Source organism: Urocampus carinirostris, chromosome 2, assembly GCF_059441175.1.
Source record: "Urocampus carinirostris isolate Australia breed hairy pipefish chromosome 2, RoL_Ucar_1.0, whole genome shotgun sequence".
NCBI classification, from domain to species: Eukaryota; Metazoa; Chordata; class Actinopteri; order Syngnathiformes; family Syngnathidae; genus Urocampus; species Urocampus carinirostris.
Genome location: NC_142350.1, coordinates 61,617,409 through 61,643,234, shown reverse-complemented (window position 1 = coordinate 61,643,234; position 25,826 = coordinate 61,617,409). Strand labels below are relative to the sequence as shown.

The 25,826-nt window shown below is 40.6% G+C and overlaps 1 protein-coding gene and 2 long non-coding RNA genes across 3 annotated transcripts in view; all 3 read left to right on the top strand.

Annotated features, from left to right (window-relative positions):
- The window catches only part of LOC148372838 (uncharacterized), a 33,634-nt gene that overhangs the window by 1,328 nt on the left and 6,480 nt on the right, over positions 1 to 25,826 (top strand). Inside the window, exons 2-4 of the mRNA XM_088327729.1 lie at positions 4,691 to 4,837; positions 4,914 to 5,056; positions 9,312 to 9,324. Coding sequence (XP_088183855.1) covers positions 4,721 to 4,837; positions 4,914 to 5,056; positions 9,312 to 9,324 — 273 coding nt within the window. The 5' untranslated portion in view covers positions 4,691 to 4,720. The remainder of the gene's footprint in view (positions 1 to 4,690; positions 4,838 to 4,913; positions 5,057 to 9,311; positions 9,325 to 25,826) is intronic.
- LOC148372840 (uncharacterized) lies at positions 9,506 to 10,175 on the top strand. The gene is made up of 3 exons (XR_015849571.1): positions 9,506 to 9,633; positions 9,702 to 9,868; positions 9,951 to 10,175. It is a non-coding gene; the product is annotated as an uncharacterized LOC148372840 (long non-coding RNA).
- LOC148372839 (uncharacterized) lies at positions 19,234 to 19,795 on the top strand. The gene is made up of 3 exons (XR_015849572.1): positions 19,234 to 19,317; positions 19,425 to 19,582; positions 19,645 to 19,795. It is a non-coding gene; the product is annotated as an uncharacterized LOC148372839 (long non-coding RNA).

Below are 25,826 nucleotides of genomic sequence, written 5' to 3'. Positions count from 1 at the left end.
AGTGTCAGGACCAGAACGGAAACAAAACCCACTTGCGTAACGTTACTCACAGTTTTATTGGGAAGAAGGGAAAGGAGTGCACACACGATCCGGTGATCGCTGGTCGCGGGGAGCAGGTCACTCTGAATGCGGAAGTGGGACTCAGGGTTAGGGTTAGCTATGGCGGTGTCGGGAACGGAAAAAACGGGATAGAAGAGCAAAAAACGTGATCGGGATCGGAAACAAGTCGAAAGCCAGGAGAGGAGAGTAGACGTGGTCGAGATAAAAAACTGATCGTTATTCGGGAAGGGAGAACAGACGTGGTCGAGATCGAAACAGGTCGTAACAGGAGACAAACAGGAGCAAAAAACAAGGCATACGAAAAAAGGGCTTGCCGTGTATTAAACAGAGATTCGCAGACGGACCGACAATAGGTGACTGAGAGGACAGAGTTTGAATACTGACAGGGAGCCAATCTGTCAACAAGCTGCAGCGTTTCCCTTTTTGTCACATCTCTCATCCGCATATTTTTGGGGCGACGCCCAACGACGGTGTCTCCAAAACTCGCGGGGCCAATTGGGCGCCATGGAAACCGTGACACACGGGTGGAGCCGATTGGGCGCCATGGCAACCGTGACAGATAGATCATACATAAATAACAACAAGGTAAAAAAAGGTGAGCACATAACCTGTGAAAATATATAGAGTTTAGAATGAAAAATGTGCAAAGTATAAGTGCAAATACTGCAGTTTAGCATTGATTTGGCAGTGGGATGGGAGGGGAGTCTACGAGCCAGAACCAGAAGGCCCAAGGACAACAGGCTCATGACACTCAACTCTCTCCCTGTCCAACTCTTTGATGATTAGAATTTACTAAAGGAACATTTTAAAGGGACACTCCGTCATAATTGACAACTAGATGTGGCTGTATTATGTAGTGCGACCAAAAACGAGTGCTATAAAGAACAAGGAAGAATACAAACTAGGAAGAATCAAAGTGACCCAACTGCATATATCTTCTTCTCATTTTACAATGAATACAAATTTCTTGACCTATGATTATTTAAAAAGAGGCTGTTAGTTTATTATAGCTTTATTTTCAAATTACTAGTTTTTTTGTTAGTAGATGAATCATCTTACCACTAGGAAGTGCTAAATAATACACACTGCTTCCTAGTGTTAAAAAAAACCCAATCCATTAAAAAAAAAAACTTTTTTTGATATAACAATCAAAAATGCACAAACGTCCAGATAAACATTTATTTTCCAAAACTACTGGTAGGTTAAACAATTAGCATTTATTTGACACAACATGTGCCTGAGATAATTGTCCGCCATTTTGCTGCTACGGGTACCCAAAAACCTCAAAACAGCAGGCCAAAAAAATGAGAAGTACAATAGTGCGGTTCTGTCATTGTGAGTCTCCATAGATTTTATTCTTTCTTGTGGGTTTTTTTGCACTTATTTTCGGTTGCACTACACCACAGGTGTGTTAGGTTCAAGTCTCCAACATTTATAATAAAACGCTCTGAAATAAAAGACAAAGAGAATGGGTTCTTTAGAATTGGTTATTTTATTAATCATCATTATGAGAGCCGCGGAGACCAAGCTGTTAGAATCTCCTCCTCGCTCGCTCTGAAGACGTCTCCGAACTCTCCCTTCTAATATTAAGGTTCTTGGAGAAAAACAACTTGAGTTATGGCATGCACAGGTCAGGGTGCACCCACTGGAATGTGAAAGAGACAGAAACAAAAACTCATGGCCTTGAGAAACAGCTTAGGCTGAAAACTATACAAAAAGGGCTGAGAACACTTATAACATATTTGTGTCAACTGTAGGATAAATATACGTATATAATCCCAACAAGGTGTCAAACAGGTGGCCCGCGGGCCAGATCAGGCCCGCTAAGGGATTGGATCCAGCCCGCGAGACAACACTCAGAGAAGCGCGAGAGAAAAACAAGCAGCGGGTTGAAATATGTCAACTTGATGTTGCCAAAGCCAGGTGCCTCAAACAAAGACACTGTACTTGTATTTATTTCTCTCTCTCTCTCTCTCTCTCTCTCTCTCTCTCTCTCTCTCTCTCTCTCTCTCTCTCTCTCTCTCTCTCTCTCTTTCTTTTCCACCCCTTTTCTCCCACTCTGTCTCTTTCACTCTCTGCGTCTCTCTTTTTCTCTTCCTTTGTTGCTTTTTGTCTCTGTCTCTCTCTGTGTCTTTTAACCTCTTATGCTCTAACTTCCTTTTTTCCTTTTCTCTCTTTTCTCTTTCTCTCTTCATACTTTTCACACTTTCTTTTCTCTTTTCTCTTTTCTCTCCTTCTGTCTTTCTATTTCTCTTTGGATTTATTTCTTCCTCTCCCTTTCTTTTCCCCCTCTCTCACAACATTTTATCTTTTGTTTCTCACGCTCTCTCCCTCTCTCTCTTTTTCTTTCTTTGTCCCACCCTCTCTCCTTTTCCCTCCCTCTTTCTCGTATTTCTTTATCTCTTCTTTTCTTTCTCTTTAATCGACTGGTACGGCCCCCGACAGAATGTTTGTTCTATCGTGTGGCCCCTGAGTTAAAATGAGTTTGACACCCCTGCACTACACCATGAAGTGACATAGAGTGGTCAAATAATATACACTGTCCCTTCAAAAGTAAATTGGGCCAAATTTGGTTATGGTGTCATAAAAAAGACGATGATACAGTTTTTAATACATAAATTGTTTAGAATATTAGCCAGACCCTCTAATAAACTCACAATTATGTTCTTCCTCCTATTTCCTGCATTTAAATGATCTTTTCTTTTGTATTTCCTCGGGTTGTCTCTGTGTGATATTGAGATCAATGTTCCCTGTAATTTTCCACGGGTCTGAGCGTTTACACAAAGTCGGTGAGCAACGCTTGAAACAACACTGAGCAACAGCAATCCCAAGTGTGGCAACTAAGTCATTATCAAACATGTCCAAAACTTGACATCACGTTACATTTTGCTGAGTTTCCGGCAATGCAAAATTATTTTTCTCTTTTGAATGAATTGACTCTTGAACTATTGCAAAGGTTGTACGGCCGACATACGTCGTTTGTTCTTACAATTCTTTCAGAAGATATCCATTTCTTTGTATTTCCTGATATATTTTGTCGCATAATATTAACATTTTTGGGGGCTTATTTAGTCGGTTGTAAGAAACAGAACTGTACTGATTCACATTTTTTAGTGGAAGTACAATGTTGGCAACAAGATTCACTTGATATAATTGGAAATTATTTGAATGCAACACAAACTTTTTCTTCTTTTTTCTGTGTTTTTTTCTTCTTTTTTTTTAATTCCTTTGAAAAAAATCACATTGTGTTTATTATTTCCAAGCTGTTACTTTTTTCTTTTTGTTCTCTATTTACTTTTTTCCTACATTTCTTTCTTTTCTTTTTTTCTGGCTTTTTTTCTAAATGTTTCCTTCTTTTTTCTCTTTCTTTTGTTGCTTTTTTTCTCAGATTTTCACTACTTTTTCATTTTTGTATTTTTTTCTTTTTTGTTATATTCCCCCCTTCCTTTAAGTATTTTTGTGCATAGTTTTACATAATATTAGGTCATGTTGGGATTAAAGAAGCAAAAACAATCCAAAGAGCCGTTTAGGACCCGAAAGAGCCGGTTCCTTTTAGTGAGCCGAGCCGAAGAAGCCGGTTCCCCGACAAACTCTACTAACTTTACTCAACTTCATTCTCCTTTGACTCAACTTCAAAATACCGCATTTAGGACACAACGTCAGGGGAACCCGTGTATTTTTACCTTCATGCAAACTTTGAGTTGAGTCGCTTCTTAATTAGTAATTATGAGCCCTCATTTTTGTGCGCTGGCTCGATTTTCTTGTGCGCTGAGCATGTGCGAGCAGTGCGCAATTGCGCACGCGCGCAGCTTAGAGGGAACACTGATTGAGATTGGTTTGAGGATCTTCAACCTTTGTGAGTGATTTATATGCAAAAACACAGAAACCAGGACGAGTGCAAATCCTTTTTTCAAAGCACTGTACAGTCAATGCCAAGGTCAGACTACTCTCTGAAGAGTAGGAGGACGATTTACGTCTCAAAATATTGTCATTGGAGAGCAGGGTTGGGTAGGTTTACTTTAACTTGATTACTTTCAATTAATTTTGGATTACTCCAATACCAAATATGCTAATAAAAGGACAAAAGAAACTAAATATGAATAAAGTTACTAAATTTTGTGTAGGCTTGGGGAGTAACGAAATACATGGAACGGCAAAAATGATGTTGGCAAGCTCTTTGGATTTATTTCCATTTAGTTTCTGTGGCATTTTATGTTAGTTTTGCCGGAGATCAAAGATATCAAAGCCAGGAGAGAAAGATTACCACGTGTTGTGAGTCATCATTTTATTCATATTTAGTTTATTTTCTCTTTTATTAGCATATTTGGTATTGGAGTCATCCAAAAGTAATCGAAAGTAATCCAGTTAAAGTAACCCTACCCAACCCTGTTGGGGAGTATGGAGCCAAATAAATTGAGCCGTCACTTATAGACAAACGTTACACTCAAATCACGCATGTAAGCTACTTGAGTTTTCCCTTGCCCTTGTGTAGGTTTTAGATCAGGGGATGGTGTAACAATAGTTTGTAGTTTGCAATATTCTGTGGTCTGTGGAGCCTTTCGAGACTCCTTGTGATTAAGGGCTATACAAATAAACGTGACTTCTTCTCTCCTGTCTTTACAATTTTCAGGAGTTGCAGTCTCAGACTACCAGAATCACCATGAAAGGGATGCGGGATGGCATGCAAATATTATACGACTTCTTTAATGAACACAAGGGCGATGACGAGTTTTTGGACAAGAAGGAGTTTAGAATGCTCTTCGAAAAGGAGTTCAAGGTACACAGCACAAATTCCTGTAGCTGGATATGCTCCTTCATTAAGACAGAAATAAAAGTCAATTTTTGTTGAACAGGGGACCATCGATCAATGCGCTCTCGACGGCGTCTTTGAGCATCTGGACAAAAATAACGATGGCAAACTCAACATAGAAGAGTTCATGAGTATCATTGGCCTCATGATGAAGATTTGCCAAACGAAAAATATGCGGTGTTGCTAGTGACAACTCATTGTAACTGATATGTTTTACATTTGCTTTTGGAAACAAAAACACATTTATAGCTCTTTGTGTCATGGTCGCCGTGGCGACCGGTCTGCCACGCCCCCTGGACACCAGCTGAAGCAGATCAGCTAATTGCGTGGCTGCTATTTAAGGTGGGGCTGTGGGTATTGCGGGTGTTGGCTCATTATACCTTTTCTGTTCTGTTATGCCTTGTCCTGTTTAGTTTAAGTCGGAGGAAACCTGTACCTGACCATTCTGAGTGTAAGAATGTTTTAGTTCTGTTTTGTCCCGGAGTTTTTGGACAACTTTTATTTTGGTAAATAAAAGCTTTGATCGTACGCAATTGAGTTCTCCCTTCCTGCCTCCGTTCTGGTCCGGTCACCCCTTCCACCTCGCGACACTTTGATGTTTTCTCTCCACTGGGAAAAATGTTGTGTGTCTGAAAACAAAACGAAATCCATACAAGTAGACCTGATGGATATTTTACGATCATATAAATTCAGGGATTACCAAGAGTAATCTGTCCAATTTGTTGTCGTCGTCCTCCCACTGTAATAAAATTGACATGCAATAAAATTATTGTGTTTGATTGTGTATTTAGTCCTAAAACGCATGTTTAAGTGTGGCGCGGAAAAACAGGAAGCCAGAGGCCGACGAGATCGATACCAGATACACGAGGAGATACCGGACAGACAGGATCGATACCGGACAGGACAGGACAGACAGGATCGATACCAGATACACGTACAGATACCGGATGGACGGGATTGATACCGGACAGGACGGGACAGACAGCATCGATACCAGATACACGATCAGATACCGGACAGATGGGATCGATACCGGACAGGACAGTGACAATCTGATGTTTATGGTAAAATGTGGGTGGTGGTTTTCTTTTCGTATGTCCCCATAAATGGTATGTGCACACACTAGTGGCTACTAGGAATGCTGTCCCACACAGTCAAACTCTATTCAGAACCTCTTAGCTGTTCAATAATTTGCCTGACATAAAATGACAAATCAAAGAAAAGACACATAACTGATGATCAAAAACATTTACAAATTAAGGAAACCATTATGATCTCAGTCTGTGGTAACTCAAGCTCTACAACAAGATTCAAAATTGTCCTTATTGTCATTTACATACAAGTCTCATGAATTTTTCTTTGCAACCCGAAAACGGCCAGTTATCTATATTTAAAGCGCATAATTACTCGGTCTTAGGAGTTAAAAGATTGTGTTTTTTTCTGGAGCCCAATCACAAAAGGAATTGAATTTTAATAATAATAATAATAATAATAATTTCCTTGTATTGTCATTCTGTGTAACAATGTACACAGAACGAAATGTCGATTGCATCTGACCCGATGCAGCCGCAGCCAAGAGAGGGCGCCGCCGACCACTTTTTAAGTCTTAGGAATGACTCGGCCGGGGCGCGAACCCGAACCTCCCAGTCTCAAAGCGGGCGCCTTACCATCTAGGCTACTGAGCTGGTAACCAGTCATAATTATAAATTTACGGGTGAATTCTTTGTTTTTGTTTGTTTTTTTGGGTTGTTAGTCTTCATTTGAGACATTCATATTCAAGGATACTCATCTTTTTGTTTTTATTTTTTTATGTTTTGATACTATTTCAATACTTTTGTAGTCTTTTATCAAGTCAAGTCAAGTTCCATTTATTTGTATAGCCCTTTATAACTTGATGTCTCAAAGGACTGCACAGGGTTACAATTGCACCATCCCCTGATCTCAAACCAACATGCGGGCAAGGAAAAACTCCTCAGCACGAGGAAGATAGAAACCTTGAGAAGGGGCCTCAGAAGTGGTAATCCCCCTTCCAGGATGACCAGGGTGCAATAGATTTAGCATTGGATATAAGTACACAAAACGTAGTGAACATCAATAAAATAGAACAATAGGTAATATGTTGAAATTTGTCCAGAAAGTGCATGACAGCAACGACTCCTCAAGCCTGTTAAATAGTCCCAAAGGTCCAGGATGGAGAACTTTTTTGTGCCTGTGAACTTCTTCTTGGCTCTTGGAGTCACAAGTAGACCGGCATGTTCCGAGCGGAGGCTCCATGCAGGAACTGTCATGATTACTGACTTGAATCACCTGCGCCCGCTCATTTGGCGCCAGCCGCTGCTGGCTATCTGATTGGCTCCCTGTCCCTTTTTAAACCCAGTCTTGTCACTCTCCAGTGGTCAGTCCGTCTGCGAAATTCTGATGATAAAAGGCAAGCCTTTTTGACCCTGACTCCTGCCTGTCCCGTTTTTTTTCACCAGTTTTTCTACCTGCCTGTTCCTGATCTCCCCGTTTGTCTCTGACCTGTTTTTTGATCCCAACTACATCTGCTATTGAGCACGGCGGCGCAGTGGTTAGCGCATGTGCGGCACAGTTCATGTCTTGGGAACCTCCTGCGTGGGTTCAAATCCAGCTCCAGACTTTCTGTGCGGAGTTTGTATGTTCTCCCCATGCTCGCGTGGGTTTCCTCCGGGCACTCCGGTTTCCTCCCACATTCCAAAAAACATGCATTTCAGGTGAAATTGTCCCTAGGTGTGAATGAGCGAGTGAGTTGTTTGTCCCCCTGTGCCCTGCGATTGGCTGGCAACCAGTTCAGGGTGTCCCCTGCCCACTGCCCGATATGGCTGGGATGCTCCAGCACCCCCGCGACCCTACTCAGGATAAGCGGTGTAGCTGATGAGACATCTGCTCTCCCGTCCTGGCTTACGACCCGTTTCTGACTCCAACCAAGTTTTTGCTCTCCTGTCCCGGCTATCGACCTGTTTTTCCGTCCCTGACACTGCCATCACCCGCTACGGAAGATCCACTGTCTGTATTCGGATCACAATTATATTAATAAAATTAATAAAATGACTCAATTTTGTGCAGGCTTGGGGAGTAACGGAATACTTGGAACGGCAAAAATGATGTTGGCAAGCTGTTTGGATTTATTTTCTTTTTTTTTCTGTCGCATTTGATGTTAGTTTTGCCGGAGATCAAAGAGATCAAAGCCAGGAGAGAAAGCTTACCACGTGTTGTGAGTCATAATCTTATTCATATTTAGTTTCTTTTGTCTTTTATTAGCATATTTGGTATTGGAGTAATCCAAAAGTAATTGAAAGTAATCAAGTTAAAGTAACCCTACCCAACCTTGTTTACGGGATCCACAGACCAAACGTTTACACACCCCTTGAAATCCTAATCAGCCAAATTTCTACTGTTTTTAATGTAAACTGTACTAGCTAAAATGATCCTCACCATTAATTGAGGAAGTTGGTTACCGTAATTTCCGCACTATAAGGCGCACCATGTTATAAGGCGCACCTTCAATGAATGATATATTTTAAAACTTTTTCCATACATAAGGCGCACCGCATTATAAGGCGCTATAAGTGCATGCTGGTTTAAGGTCAGGTAATTGTGCAATTTTGTAATTGTAATCCTGTGCAGTCCTTCGAGACATTTTTGTGATTAAGGGCGTCATAAATAAATGTGACTTAACTTGACTTGGCTACAGTAGAGGATGTAGTTACGTTATGCAACCATTAGATGGTGCCGCGCTAAAGGGAATGTCAACCAAACAGTCAGATAGGTCAGTCAAACTTTATTAATAGATAACAAACACGCTTTCCACAACTCCATTCACTCCCAAAATGAATAAACAGCTTTAACATATTTGAACAACAGCAAGGCATAACATTTTACTTTCCCTCCATTTAGTCACGCAAAAAAACGTCTGATACTGTTATGGTAAATTAAACGTTAGTGCAATCGCAATATAGTGACACTCGTAATGTGCAAAAACAATAACAAGTGGAAAACAATAACAATAAAGCAATAACACAATAACTGTAAAATGTAAAACGTAAACAGCTCATCCTCATGCTTCTTCCACTTCCGCAACATCGATTCATTAATGTTAAACTCTCTTGCTGCTGCTCTATTTCCGTGTTCTACTGCGTGAATGATCGCCTTGAGTTTAAACTCTGCGTTGTAAGCGTGTCTCTTAATAGGAGCCATTTCAGGGTCTTTATACAAACGCAAAAATAAACGAGAATCATTGTTTAATATTTCCCAGTATGCACAGCGCACTTCTTCTTCTACGCAAAAAAATGGAGTCGGTGGCTGCTTCTCTTAGTTGCCAGACCTTGCAATTCAATACTGATCCATATATAAGGCGCACCGGATTATAAGGCGCATAGTCAGCTTTTTTAAAATAAAATCAGATTTTACGTGCGCCTTATAGTGCGGAAAATACGGTAATGAGCATGTTTTGAAAGGCGTGGCCAATACAAAGTGCTGTTTTTGTGTGTTTTTAGTACATTACTTGGCAATACATCAAAATTAATCAGTGAGTGAGACTCCCTTTGTGCTTAGCAATCACACAAGCGAACAGTCTGACTCTCACCTTATGCAGTAAAACCGCAATGTTGAAACCAGTCTAGGTGGAGTCTGAAACATTTCACTCGGATCGCATAAGACTTGGTGTTTTGCACCACATCTCACTCGAGCTCATCGGACATCTACGGAGAGTCTTTCAAGAACTCATCAGGACTTCTAAACATTCTGTAAGTGCTCAGTACACATTTAAGTGGAGAATATCTGGTGATTTTTTTTCTATTATCTTTTTTTTTAGAATACAGGATTGTTACTTTTTCCCAAGTAGCAATGGGACGCATGGATGAACTCGTTACAAAGTTGGTGGACCTCTTTGAGGAATACGACGCTGATGGCGGCAAAAAACTGAATCAAGAGGAAACTGCAGTCTTGCTCCAGAAAGAAGTCAACGTGGACAACTTTCAGGTGAGGGACAGAAGTCCAGAAAGTGAACACAATCATAGCCTATCATGAATCTTCAATGTTTTCTTGATTTGGGGTTGGACAGGGACATGTCACCATGGAGAATATTATGGAGGCCTTGAAGCAGACGGACAAGAGCAAAGAGACTGAACTCAGACTCGATGACTTCGGCTTGGCTTTGACTCACCTGGCGATTTTGTATGACCGCAAGAAGAAATTTGCGCAAGCAGTTTAAAAAAAACCCACTTGAAAGTTATTTAAATGAATCAACTTCATGAATAAAATCCAAGAATTGGTGGGGGAGGTCTTGGTTATTGGAGGAGTTGAAATGAATAAATTTCTACAAATGATACACGACTTTTACTCATTGGGTCACTCTCAGGTAGAAATCCGTATCAATTTTTGTGTAACTAAATATGAATAAAATGATGACTCACAACACATGGTAAGCTTTCTCTCCTGGCTTTGAACTCTTTGATCTCCGGCAAAACTAACATCAAATGCGACGGAAACAAAATGAAAATCAATCCAAACAGCTTGCCAACATCATTTTTGCCCTTCCATGTATTCCGTTACTCCCCAAGTCTGCACAAAATTGAGTCATTTTATTCAGATTTAGTTTCTTTTGTGTTTTATTAGCATATTTGGTATTGGAGTAATCCAAAAGTAATTGAAAGTAATCAAGTTAAAGTAACCCTATCCAACCCTGTGTGCAGAGCTGTAACTTAAGGGGGAGTGGGGGGTGCAAGCTACGGCCCAGGGCCCATTTTCAGACTTTAATGATTTTTCAGTGAAGAGATTTTATACTGTGTACGTATCTTTAAAACACATACCAGTCAAGCTCCAGGGCTCCATGCCCTTACAAACTATTTTATTTTCCCTTACAAAATACAAAATAATCTTACACCATAATTTTTTTTCAAACATGTTTGTTTATGTAGTTTAACATGTTATATTGTACATGTGTTTGGTTAAATCATTTATTGTTAATTAACATTTTGTTGTGAGATACTGAGTTGCTTGGCATTATTGAGGTTTATTATAAAAAAAGTTCAAAAATGAAGTCGCTTGGACATACAAAATACATGAAAATATATTTAAGTAGAATAATACACTTTCTTATTCAAATTATGAATTCATTTTCTGCCTTAAATTATTGTTGGTAATATACTGATTAAAGGGATAACCACAAACCTGTCTTTTTTCATTTTCTCCTTCTATACTTCCTTTTTTCTTAACTTCTTTATACAACATAATAATCGGTAATATAATGCATCAAAGCAAGTGAGCCGTATGAGAGCCGGCTCTCTTTAACGAGTTGAGCCGAAAAAGCCGGTTCTCTAAAAAGAGACGGACTTCCTTTCACTACATAACTACCACATGAAATCCGAGGCGGCAGATGCATGCGCACAGTAGCATCAAACCGCTCGCTTCCGATACCGAGATAGAGGCCACTGCGGCGAACTCCTTTGACTTGATTGATTTGCCGTTTTGTGATAGTCGGTGTATACCGGATGGTACTCATCATTGACAAATTTGCGTTTTTCCGTACAGATTTTCTTGTACGTCGTACACGTCTTAAAATGCATAATAAACGTTCTTTGACAGGTATGAATACACAATACAAAAGATGCAAAGATTTTTGATTAACAATTTTGAAAATAAAACCGTTTTTTTTTTCATGAAAATTATGAAATAATAAAAAGAGTAAAACACTTAACTATCATTATGAAAATATATTTGTTTTCTTTTTTTTGTTTTTACAAAGAGAGAACATTTAGAATATCCCAATATTTATAGGACTGTGCCCGCTCCTTTGGCGCCAACTGCCTCGGACTCTGATTGGCTCCCTGTCCCTATTCAAACCCACTCCTATCCGTCCCCTTTCATCAGTCCGTCTGCGAACCTCAGTTAACACTAGGCAAGCCTTTTTCGACCCTGACTCCAACCTGTTTTTTCCCCAGCTTCGACCCGTTTTTGATCCTGACCACGTCTTCTCTCCCGTCCCGGCGTTCGACCTCTTTTTGTCCCCGGACTACGTCTACTCTCCTGTTCTATCTTACGACTTTCTTCAGACCCCGACCTCGCCTTGCTCTCCCAGTCCCGGCTACCGACCCGTTTTTTCCGTCCCTGACACCGCCATCGCTCGCTACGGAAGATCCACTTCCACATTCAGATCACAATCCGACTTGCTTGCCACGTCCAGCAAACACCGGATCGTGGACGCAGCCCTTCCTCTTTCTTTCATTAAAACTTGTGGTAAACGTTACGCAATTGGGTCCTGTTCCCGTTCGGGTCCTGACATTACATTAGAAAACTCACCACACCACCAGACAACAGAATGTGAGAAAGTCGGTGAAATAATTATGCTGCTGTCTCGACCTACTAATGGGCTGACTGGAATCTCTGCCTGTTCATTTGACCACAAACCAGTTTTTTCAGCATGTGACTGACATCAGGTTAATTGTGTTCCTCCTTCTAGCTTGTTTTGACTTTCACTATACACTGTATTAAACGTGTATTTGACACACCTAGACCTCCAGATTTCAACCATACCTATCACCTAGAACAGGGTTTTCCAAACCTTTCAAAAAGCGGGCCAGATTTGGAAAGCTGAAATTGGTAATCAGTGTCTTGATCTCCTAGCTCGCTTTAGTAGAATTTACATTTGACTCTCTGTGTTTTATTACTTCCCACCAGAGGGGTGCCAAGGAAACGAAATCAGTATTATAACTCTTGCTCTAGGTTTATTTTTCTTTATTGGATACACCAACACCATTCAGTGATTTAGGTAGTCAGTTATGTTATAAACAGGGTTCGGTAGGGTTACTTTAACTTGATTACTTTCAATTACTTTTGGATTACACCAATACTAAATATGCTAATAAAAGACAAAAGAAACTAAATATGAATAAAATGACTAAGTTTTGTGCAGGCTTGGGGAGTAACGGAATACATGGAACGGCAAAAATGATGTTGGCAAGCTGTTTGGATTTATTTTCATTATGTTTCTGTCGCAATTTATGTTAGTTTTGCCGGAGATCAAAGAGATCAAAGCCAGGAGAGAAAGCTTACCACGTGTTGTGAGTCATCATTTTATTCATATTTAGTTTCTTTTGTCTTTTATTAGCATATTTGGTATTGTAGCAATCCAAAAGTAATTGAAAGTAATCAAGTTAAAGTAAGCCTACCCAACCCTGGTTATAAACTTACAATACAATACACATAATTTATTTTACTTACAATAAAGGAGTTATGTTATATATATTGCCCTGAGATTGGCTGGCAACCAGTTCAGGGTGTCCCTTGCCCACTGCCCGATGATTGCTGGGATGGGCTCCAGCACCCCCACGACCCTACTGAGGATAAGCGGTGCAGCTAATGAGATGAGATGAGATGAGATTATATATATTTTAAAGCAACATTCACTATCCCAACTCCCCACACGCGATTAAACAGAACTACTACAATACCCATAAATCACTGCACTGCAGAAGTGCGGTCATGTGACCGTGCCGAGTGTATATATTTGAAAAACGCAAAACTGAACTAAAACAGCGATCACAAAGACAGCGATGTTAAACGGGTTAAAGTAATTAAAACCAACGCGTGCTCACAGAAATCATAACAACAGTAAAACTCGAGCAAAATAAACAAGGACTTACTGGTGTGCTCCAAAGCACAATAACGTGTGCGCTCCAGTTTTAAATTCCGGAAGCGAAGTTGTTTCGGATTTCGGTAAAAAAAAAAATCCAATTTCCACTTGTCCTCACATTCAACTTTCCTTTTTTATTCGAAGTTGCCATGTCAAAAATGGGGACGTGTCCAAAGGGCTGTCAATTTTATGACTGACCAGGAAAAATGTGATCACTGGCCATATGTGGCCCGCGGGCCGGACTTTGGACATTGCTGATCTAGGATCTTTCCTTCGGTTTGTAGTATCTCATGTCCAAAACTTAGGAAGGAGCGATAATCAAGTGGTCCCTCTTGCAATTCAGTTGAATTTTCTGTTGCATGGATTCAATTTAAATTGATTCATCAAAAGTAGTTTAATTGCTGCTTTCCTACAAATCAAAATGAAGAACAGAACAGAATGATTCAGATTTTCTTATGATAGCAACACGAAAAGTTGGGTTGGGTAGGGTTACTTTAACTTGATTACTTTCAATTACTTTTGGATTACTCCAATACCAAATATGCTAATAAAAGACAAAAGAAATTAAATATGAATAAAGTTACTAAATTTTGTGCTGGCTCGGAATACATGAAACGGCAAAAATGATGTTTGCAAGCTGTTTGGATTGATTTTCATTTTTTTTCTGTCGCATTTGATGTTAGTTTTGCCGGAGATCAAAGAGATCAAAGCCAGGAGAGAAAGCTTACCACGTGTTGTGAGTCATTATTTTATTCCTATTTAGTTTCTTTTGTCTTTTATTAGCATATTTGGTAATGGAGTAATCCAAAAGTAATTAAAAGTAATCACGTTAAAGTAACCCTACCCAACCCTGTGTATAAGTAAAAAAAGTGAGTGGCACTACTGGAAGTCAGCCTAGCAACTACATGCCACATTTTTAATTGATTGCAAAAATTCTAGCCTGATCCGACCGGTCTTGATCCAGAATTTCTGAGTCCGCCTTGTCTACAACAGGAAACTGTAAAAATATATTTTAACCTGAGATGAACTACATCAAAAATAGGTCTCTTGGTATTAAGAACTAAATATGCCTTTAAATCCCCCAATATGTAATATTTGACCACTAGCTGGCACTGCATTGTCTAGATCAGGAATGGGCAAACTTTTTGAGTCGAGGGCCGCATTGGCTTAAACATTTTTTGAAAGGGCCGGGAGGAGAAAAAAAATGTTGATTACCGGACTATAGAGCGCACCTGATTATAAGCCGCACCCACCACATTTTAAGAGGAAAACCGATTATGTACTTAAACAAGCCGCACCTGTATATAAGCCGCATGCGCCCACATTAAAACATGTAACACAATCACAAAATTAGCCCAAACCCGGCTTCGAGTCCCGCGATTGTAACTGAAAATAAAGTTCACGGTCCAAAAACCACAGCCGGCAAAATGAACAGAAAATGATACCGGTACTTAAGGTTTGATGCAGATCTGCAGAGTCCGAATACCCGTTGAAACTAATCCAGGGAAAAAAAGTCTATATTTCCAAAGGTAAGAGTGGGAAAAATATATATCTACTATTGTCCGCTGCGACAACAGGTCTCACTCACCTTTACCCCACTTGTCGTCAGCCCGCGTTTGCTGCGCCCCTCTTTTTTAATTCGCAAAACATAGCAGAATAAGTGTCTCAAATAAATACAATACAAAAATATACAGGTGCAAATACATATAATACATCGGTTACACATATTTACAAAGAGAGAGTTTTCAAAGCTTTAATTATAATATTATAACTTTCATCCAAAACCGTGCCTGTGAAGGGTAGCAAAACGCTACTAGCAACACGATTGCAACACAGTAAACGCGTGTGTTAAAAAAAAAAAAACAAAAACATACCGTACTTATAGAAACCCCGGTAAACCGTCCTCATCTTCCTCCTTATACCTGAGGTCTTCAAAGTCCCCAGTAGGGGAAAGAGACTTTGTCATATAGACGTCGTCCCACGCTCCCCTATTCAAAACACGCTAGCAACACGCTCGCAAAATGAAGTTTGCGTGCAGTAGGTCCGTTTCCTTCTTAATCGGACTGCTCGTTTGCTTATAGCTTGAAAGCTACGTCATGTGCCTTTCTTTTTGCAATTTGCATGATGAGGATATGTCTAATTTAATTTGTGCACAAGCTAAGAAGTTGCAGTCTTCCTCGGCGCATATATTTCACCGGTCTAAATCTTACCTTTTGTACTCGAGCGCCGTTGGCGGCTGTTAGAAAAATTACATAAATTGGCCGCATCACTGAATAAGCCGCAGGGTTGAAGGTTTGGGAAAAAAGTAGCGGCTTATAGTCCGGAATTTGCGGTACATTTTTTGTATATAGCGATACGGTCTCGAATACAAACCTCAGATATACCTGAGTGTAGCTCCTATGCTGTTAGACAGAGGAAAGAAAAGCTACTGGACTTGTTCTGGGTTTGAGGAGTGGGAATATTTATTTTGTTAAATATGTTTATTTCGGGCAGCATGGCGGGGCAGTGGTTAGCGCGTGTGCGGCACAATTCTGAGGTCATGAGATCGAACATTCCTGTGTGGAGTTTGTATGTTCTCCCCGTGGGTTGCGTGGGTTTCCTCCGGGCTCTCCTGTTTCCTCCCACATTCTAAAAACATGCATGTCAGGTCAATTGGCCGGTCCGAATTTTCCCTACGTGAGAATGAGCGAGTGAGTTGTCTGTCCCTGTGTACCCTGTGACTGGCTGGCAACCAGTTCAGGGTGTCCCCTGCCCACAGCCCGAAGATAACTGGGATGGGCTCCAGCACCCTGCGACCCTACTGAGGATAAGCGGTGCAGATAATGGATGGATGGATGTTTTATTTATTTTTTAGTTTGATAGCCGGTCATCTACCGTATTTTCCGCACTATAAGGCGCACCTAAAAGCCTTTATTTTTTTCCAAAACTGACCATGCGCCTTATAATACGGTGCACCTTATATATGGATCAATATTAAGTCGCAAGGTCTCGCAACAAAGGCAAGCAGCCGCCGACTAGATTTTTCTTCGTAGGCGATGTGGTCCGCGGTGTATGCTGGGATACATATGCCAGCGTTTCATTTCCCAGCCAATGTGTCAATCATCATTTGAATCGATCACTATTGGCTAAAGTTATTCGGAGGTAAAGGGGGCGGATCCTTTTGATCATTTACAGGCTCGCATAGGCTAAAGGGGCAAAACAAAGCCTGCAATTGGCCGAAAAAGATGAATGTGAATAGCAAGTTTGGTTGTCTACGGCATAGAGGAAACATGTTTTACCATTCTGTATTTGTAAATATTTTACTCTCCTCGATTTACTACACTTACGGATATAAGAGGACCATGGTTGCACATTATTATTGAACGCAACGACTTCGGTGAGCTACTCCGGCTATATATTTTCCCAGTATCTTGTTTCAGAGTGATCTCGATGTTTCTGTGATGGGTCTTTTTTTAAATTAAACTCAATTCCAAGTGTTTATTGTCATATGCACAGTAAAGTTGCGAGCGAAAAAGAAAATAGAAACTAAGGAATGGTTGGCATTTCTTGAATCCCAAGACTTTAACCTTCCGAATGATATTTGGAACGATGCATTTGGTGACATCGTACGGACACCGCATCCGCACGTGTCTACGACACGTATTTGCTTCTTTGCAAGCTTGGGGAATGTTAAGGGGGTAATAAGTTGGACTGAACTATCTGACTGTTTTGTCCACGTTCCCATTGTAGCGCCTTATAATCCGGTGCGCCTTATGTATGGAAGATATAAGACCAAAAACTATTTTTGGGGGGTGCGCTCTATAACCCGGTGCGCCCTATGGTGCAGAAAATACGGTACTCTAATTTCTTTGTTAACCTACTTTGGTAGCAAAATTTACGTATATCTGCACTGATAGGGTTTAGAATTAACAATCAATCTATTTTTTGTCAGAATAAGTTACACGGTAATGCACTTTGAATTTCAATGACAGTTCAAATGAACAGGGTTGGGTAGAGTTACTTTAATTTGATTACTTTCAATTACTTTTGGATTACTCCAATACCTAATATGCTAATAAAAGACAAAAGAAACTAAATATGAATAAAATGATGACTCACAACACGTGGTAAGCTTTCTCTCCTGGCTTTGATCTCTTTGATCTCTGGCAAAACGAACATAAAATGCGACAGAAACAAAATTCAAATAAATCCAAACAGCTTGCCAACATAATTTTTGCCGTTCCATGTATTCCGTTACTCCCTAAGCCTGCACAAAATTGAGTCATTTTATTCATATTTAGTTTCTTTTGTCTTTTATTAGCATATTTGGTATTGGAGTAATCCAAAAGTAATTGAAAGTAATCAAATCAAAGTAACCCTACCCAACCCTGCAAATGAATGACAGGAGGGTTCATTAAATAAGCAAAGAAAACACAATTCCAATGTTTTCCAGTTCAGTGGATCTCAAATGCATGGGTGGAGAAGCACCTTTTCCGTTACTGACTCCATCTAGCGTTAGATAGATAGATAGATAGATAGATAGATAGATAGATAGATAGATAGATAGATAGATAGATAGATAGATAGATAGATAGATAGATAGATAGATAGATAGATACTTTATTCATCCCTGTAGGGAAATTCACACTTCCAGCACTCTACCCCGTTGTTTATTAACAGATTAACATGATGCCCTAGGGGTGCTAGTTGCGGAGTGGATGACGTCACACGCTAGTCCAATAGTTCGACATCCCTGCGGCAGATGGGAATCTTTTCTTGTGTCCAGGGATACACCACCTCGTGTTAGCGAGTCCGCCTCCTCTCCGATTCCCCCAGGCTTTCGTGTCTCTGTAGAGCGGCGCTGAAGCCGGATTGCTCCGGGTAGCTCCGGGTTGCTACACGTTAGCGTCCTGAATGCTAAACGTGAGCCACGTTTCCGCAAAACACAGCAACTGCGCTCCCTGTGCGCTTCAATGTTTTCCACCAGCACTCGTTGGTCTTATTTGGTAGTGAGTTCACATTTACCATGATTACGGATGGTACTGAAGACTTATAACGCCGCTAGCCGCTTAGCTAGCTCCGGTTCTTCTTCCACCATAGGCCCCCTCATCACGCCGGCACGAGAATTCTTCAGGGCAGGGAGTTGATTCCTCGAATAAACGCATTTTTGTGCACTAAAACCCATGTCCATAGGATAGAAAGTCATCCAAAGTGTAGTTGTCAAACGGGAAGAAAAACACCGCAGACAATAAAACAATAAATCCCAAAAAGTGAGAGATAACAGGGCAGCTGCTGGAAAAGGCAAACTAAGAAGTGCAACAGAGTTGAGCTCATGGGCCATGTGCGGGCCATATTCAACTATATTTTCAGAATTTACTGCGGGCCAATAAAAACTGACCCACGGTCCGCAGTTTGCTCGCCACTGGTCTAGACAGATAGATTGCAGATTTGTCACTCGTTTCTGACTACAGGTATGGTAAACCAACTGATGAGTCTGAACCGTCCCAAAGTCTAAATGTTTATTTGTTTATTTGTACTCTGCGACTATAGTTTCCAACTATTTCAGGGTGTACCACGACTCTTGCACAAAGGCACCATGCCAACGACTTGCATGAGGATAAACAGTTTGGAAAATAAATACCGGTTAATGTAGTTTAACTGTCTGGAAAGAGAGACCAGTCTAGGTGGAGTGTGGAGCATTTTTTAAATCACACATAATTGCTCCTGCGCTCGTAGAAAGTCGAAAATAAGAAGCTGTGTTTCTTTAATCCCGTCGCACTTCTTCAAGGAGGATCTCTTCTTTCCTGCTGAACATACGGTAAGCGCTTAGGGAAGTTGGGGTTTACTGGATTTGTGTTAAAAAAGAACAATAATCAAATCTCTTGGGGTGTATTTCTAACAACAGCCTTTTTTTAACAATAACAGAAACAACTTGAGTCGCTATGGGTCGCCTGGATGAAATAATCATCACCATGTCAGACCTCTTTGAGGAATACAACACCGCCAAAGTGGATGGAAAACGTTTAGACAAGGACGAGATTGAAGCCCTGCTCCAAAATGAAGTCAACATTGAAAACTTTCAAGTGAGGGAGCGTAAGACACAATTATGTATATGAAATTACTAGCGCTGTCATGTTTTCCTCAGGGGAACATCACCATGGAGAATATCAAAGAGACGCTGCAGTTCATGGCCAAAAGCAAAGATAAAGAGGTCAAACTCCTTGAGTTTGGCAAAGCTGTGACTCATCTGGCAATTTTGTACTATCGCAAGAAAAAGACCGGGCAGTGAGTGTAAAAATGAAACACAGACAATAAAGAATTGTACTATGCATGGTATCGTACTGCTGTGATTGACTACAATAAAATGATTTAAACGTTGTTAGTCTTTTACTTTTATGTATGATTTGTTTTTCGGACTTTTCTCTTTTAAGTCTTTATTACATACTTTTTGAAGAGTTTTTATGTGAACAGCAGAGCATGTGTAAGAGTAGGGAGTGAGACAAGTGAGTGGTTCCCTGTGTTGACTGGTGTGAGAGAGGGGTGTGTGATGTCACCATGGCTGTTTAATGTGTACATGGATGGCGTGGTGAGAGAGGTGAATGCAAGAATATTTGGCAGAGGTGTAGAGATGATGGATAACAGTGGAACGGTGTGGCAGGTAAGTCAGTTGTTGTTTGCAGATAACACAGCGCTTGTGGCTGATTCTGAGGAAACATTGAGAAGGTTGGTAACGGGGTTTGGAAGAGTATGTGATAGGCGTAAGTTATGTGTGAACGTTGGGAAGAGTAAGGTGATGAAGTGTTCACGTGGTGGAGTGGGCATGACGTTAGAAATAAGGTTGCATGGACAGGTGCTGGAAGAAGTTGAAAGCTTTAGGTACTTGGGTTGTGATGTGGCTGCAGTTGGTGGAATGGAGTGCGAGGTATTGCACAGAGTGAATCAAGGAAGCAAGGTTTTGGGTGCTCTGAGGCGAGTGATGAGCAACAAGAGTATGAGTATGGATGTTAAGAGGGGACTGTATGAGAGTGTGATTGTGCCGACTGTGTTGTATGGTGCAGAGACTTGGAGCCTGAACGCAGATTTAAGAAGGAAATTGAATGTTTTTGAGATGAAGTGTTTGAGGAGTACGTTAGGAGTGACAAGATTGTATTAGAATGAGAAATGAAATTGTGAGAGACAGAACTGGAGTAGTCGTGGTACTTAGCAAGAGTGTGGATAAGAGAGTACTCGGTTGGTTTGGACACATGGAGAGGATGGATGAGGAGCGAACGTTGAAGAGGATCTACAGAGCAGAAGTACATGGAAGGAGACCAAGAGGAAAGCCGCGATTGACGTGGATGGATGGTGTTATTGTCATGTCCTCCACGGTTGTCATAGCGCCCAGCTGGCCCCGCCCCTTGACAGCGGCTGACCTGCATTTCCTGATTACTCCTATGGGTACTTAAATGCACTTTTTGGAACTGCCCTTTGGCAGATCGTTGTTTACCCTTGTTGAAAACTTGTTGATACCTGTTTATTCTTGTTTTGCTTGTTGGACTTTGTTGCACTCCGGTGTAACATTCTGAGAGATTCCTGCAAGTTCTGTTTGAGTCTGAGAAATGCCTGGATTGTAATTTTGCCTGCAATTGTGCCTGCTTTGTTTTGTTTTTGGTCCGTTTGTGTGTTGGACAACTTTTCTTTCTCAATTAAAGTGACAGATCGTCTACGTAAATGATTTCCTACTTCCTGCTTCCCGACCCGTTTCAAGACAGTCCCATTCCGTTTTATGACTGTTATGAGTGCACTGCAGGAAAGAGGTCTAACTATAATGGAAGCTAGAGCTTTTGGTGATAGGAATGAGTGGAGAGGTGTTGTAAAAGGATTGTGGGATGTTTCGACGCGTTCTAAGGGATGGGCAGGGCACCTTTATGATGCGGCAGGGGTAAACCAGTGAAAATTTTGTGCGAGTTTTTTGGTACTTTTTCTCTTTATTTACATTCTTTTTTTTTAAATATTTTTGTCTTGGTCCCCCCTCTTGAGGGATATGACCAGGGTAGATGGATAGATGATTTGTTTTATCATATTTTTCTCTTTATTAGTCTTTATTACATCTTTTTACTGGAGTGCCATGTCTAATCTCATTGTAAACAGTGATCACTACGTTGTTATCATTGACAATGAAGATAGTTGGAATTCCAATGATTCTTTTCAAGATGGATAGTGACTAAAATAACAATACAGACTCTTATCGTCCCATCTTGTGAGAATTCGGAAGGTTTGTTGCAGCCTGGTCATCCTGGAAGGTGGATGACCTCATGTGCGGTTCATTTTCCTCATGTTGACAAAGATTGTTGACGAAAAAATAAACTTAAGTCATTAAAAAAACAATATTTAAATCATAATTTAAAAAAAAATAAAATGCATGAACTATCATAGGAATTGAGGTCCGAAAATCTTTAATAGTTTTTGTCATGTCCTGCATGGTCGCCAAGACAACCGGCTGGTCCCGCCCCTTGACACCGGCTGACACAGGTTGTCCTAATTACGTTTGGGATTCTTAAGGGCTGGTTTGGGGACTGCCGGTTGCTGGTTCATTGCATTGCATTGCTCTGTATTGTTCTGTTTTGCTCTGTTCTGTTTTGTTTGACTCGAGGAAGACCTGTCATGCCCGTTTGTTTGAGTTAGTGCCTTTAAGTCTGTTTTGTGAGTATTTCCTAGCCTAAGTTTCTGATTGCCTGTAAGCCTGTTTTTGTTTTGTTTTTGTCCCTGCGTGTTGGACGACTTTTATTTTCTAAATAAAAGTAACTGATCGTTACGCAATTGAGTTCGCCCTTCCTGCCTCCCTGGTCCGGCTTCGTGACAGTTTTACGTCTTATATAACGTGAGGCTCACATAGAGGGAGCTGACATAATTGTTCGCCATCTTGCTGCTACAGGTACCCGAAAAGAAAAAAACTTGGCAAAAAATGAGATGAAAAAATGCTGGAGTTTGTTCACTTTGAGTCTCCGTAGTTTGTATTCTTTCTTGCGCTTTTAGCACTCCTATTCCGTTGCATGACACAAAACAGCAGCATCTAGTGGTCAAATAATACATATATATTCAACAAACACAGCATTAATGAAAATGTACAAACAACATTTCATCTAATCTAATCTAAATTTATTTATACATCCCTATTTATGTGTGTGTGTGAGAGTGCGCGGGTGTGTGCGTGTGTGTATTTGTATGTGACTTATAGGCTCTGAAACGGCTAAACTCATTTTCGTGAAAATTTACACAGCTTTACTTTAGGCCTCTGGGAGTGTCTTTAGCTAGATTTCATGTCATGGTACCACCAATAAATAGCAACAAAATCAATAAACTATAAAATCTTCATAATACCCATGTTTTTTTAATTGATTGTTTTGTGCATTGTTACCCAATGCTAAATCTATTGCACCCTGGTCATCCTGGAAGGGGGATAACCACTTATGAGGGCCCATCTCAAGGTTTCTTATTTTCCCCATGCTGAGGTTTTTGAGTTTTCCCTTGCCCGCATGTTGGTTTTAGATCAGGGGATGGTGTCATTGTAACCTGTGCAGTCCTTTGAGACATTTTGTGATTAAGGGCTAAACATGTGACTTGACTTGACTTGGCTTTCGTGTATAAGCGGCTCTATGGCACTCCCTAGTGGCTCCCTGGCGCTTTTTCTATCAACGACATCAAAGTAGAATGACCGTCAACGCCTAGCTCGGCAACGCCTGGCCGTTATGCTTGTTATAAATAAAACCAGTTGGCTGATTTCCTTTCGAGGTATTTATATCAATTTTATGACTTACAATCTCTGATTGGCTGGAATCCAGTTCAGGGTGTCCCCTGCCCACTGCCAAAAGTCAACTGGGATCCGCTCTAGCAACCCCGCAACCCACGTGAGGTAAAATGGTTGAACAAATGAATGACTCACAATGCTTCATATTGAATGAATGACTCACAGTGGTTCATACGGTTCTAATTAGTGCCAGCCCAAATAGTAACAATCGCCTAGGCATCAGTTTACGATGTAAACATAGGTATTGGAATTGAATCACAAGATTTTGTGATTTACTTTTTAGGAAATAAATATCAACTTAAACGTTTTTGCTTCATATTCACTGACAAGAATTCTGACCGCAATAAAATAGATCTGTACATTTCTGCACATAGATTTTATTTTGGAGTGAGATTGTTGACAAACAAGATAGCTTGCTTACTTATTTATTTGTGCCTGACCTCAGTAATGCTCAAACTAGCTTACGGTAGCTCTACAGAACCAAAAAGGACAAACCCTAAGTTTTCTCTCAAAATCCTGTAGTAGTGCTTATTGTCTATGTAGTTGCTTACTTGATTAAGTCTATAATGTATTCATAATCAACAACAATCTGTTTGAACTTTAATAAATTGATAACTCTGTTGTCAAATGTATCAGCAGCTATAATGAGATTGTAAGGGCACATATGTGAGAATGTGAGATTTTCTGTCATGATTACTGTTGTGAATCACCTGTGCCCACTCATTTGGCGCCAACCGCTGGGGGTTCTGATTGGCTCCCTGTCCCTATTTAAACCCAGTCCTGTCAATCCCCTGTTGTCAGTCCGTCTGCAAACCTCTGTTTACACAAGGCAAGCCTTTTACGACCCTGACTCCCGCCTCTCCCGTTTTTGCTCCTGTTTGTCTCCGGCTACGACCTGTTTTGATCCCGACCACGTCTGCTCTCCCAATCCCAGGTCCCCACCAGTTTTTCCGTCCCTGACACCGCCATTGCTCGCTACAGAAGATCAACTTCCGTGTTTGGATCACAGTCCGAGTGTGAGAGCAACTTGCTTCCCGCGTCAAGCGAACACCGGATCGTGGGCGCAGTCCTTCCTCTTTCTTTCAATAAAACTTGTGGGAAACGTTACGCAATTGGGTCCTCTACCCGTTCTGGTCCTGACACTTAATTTATAGCAAATATTTAGCATAACAAATTGTAGCGCATTTCTCAAATTAACTCAACCTCGAAGAAATAGTCACCCTCAATGCTGATAAATAAAATATTGGTGAACCATGCTTTAGAGGTAGCCGTGCAATAATGACATATATGATTATATGATTATTTTTTCTTAAATATTACTTGTGTTTCTACTATTACCCTTAACTTATTAATTTGCATTGTTGTATGTATCCATATTCAAGTCAAGTCAAGTCAAGTTGTGTTTATTTGTATAGTGCTTAATCACGAGGAGGGCTGCACAGACTACAGACTATTATGACACCATCCCCTGATCTAAGACCTACATGAGGGCAAGGAAAAACTCAAAAACCTCAGCATGAGGAAATTGAAGAGACCTTGAGAAGGGACTGCACATGAGGTAATCCCCCTCCAGGATGACCAGGCTGCAACGGGTGTTGCAATAACGAATAATACCGGTGTCTGAAATAACGTCTGCCCGGACACCCGGGGCGTGCGTCTTTTACGTCGGGCGTACAACTTACAAAACGTCTCTGCCCGGGTGGCCAACAACTTTCTCAAGGAAAAACAAAAAAAACAAAGATTTTGCTTTATTCCAATTTCGAAGTCTTCATTCGGTCTGGAAATTTCGGAGTTTCGGTTCGTTTGGCAATTTGCATACTCGGCAGCCGATCAGAAGTCTACATCGAATAACTTTGTGCTTCCGGACTCTCCCGAGCGTTATAAGATCGTGCATTTACATATAGTTTTCCAAATGAACACAGGAAAAATGGAGAAGTGGTTAGGAATCAAGCCAAAACCTCAGCCCCAGAAGAAAGATTCAAAAGAAGCTAACACAATTCATGACGCCACAAAACGTAAACGTACATTAAAAGCATCGTGGAAAGAGGAGTTCAGCAGACGACGCAACGCAAACATTGCATGAATGAAGATGAGTAAATACAGGTACATGCTGATGGCGGATGGAAAACAGCGATGTCATAGATAGATAGATAGATAGATAGATAGATAGATAGATAGATAGATAGATAGATAGATAGATAGATAGATAGATAGATAGATAGATAGATAGATAGATAGATAGATAGATAGATAGATAGATAGATAGATAGATAGATAGATAGATAGATAGATAGAGAGATAGAGAGATAGAGAGACAGATAGATACTTTATTCATCCTCGTGGGGAAATTCACACTTCCAGCAGTATCCTTGTGTTGAAAATAAAATAAAAATAAAGTAAAAGGAATATAATACATAAATACCCAATGTAATGTGTTGATATAGAGTATTTAGATAGTGGTACATAAAATACACACTGTAATAAAAATACGGGGGTGTGGTTTAATGTGGGCTTTTACTCCCCCGGGTGGAGTTAAAGAG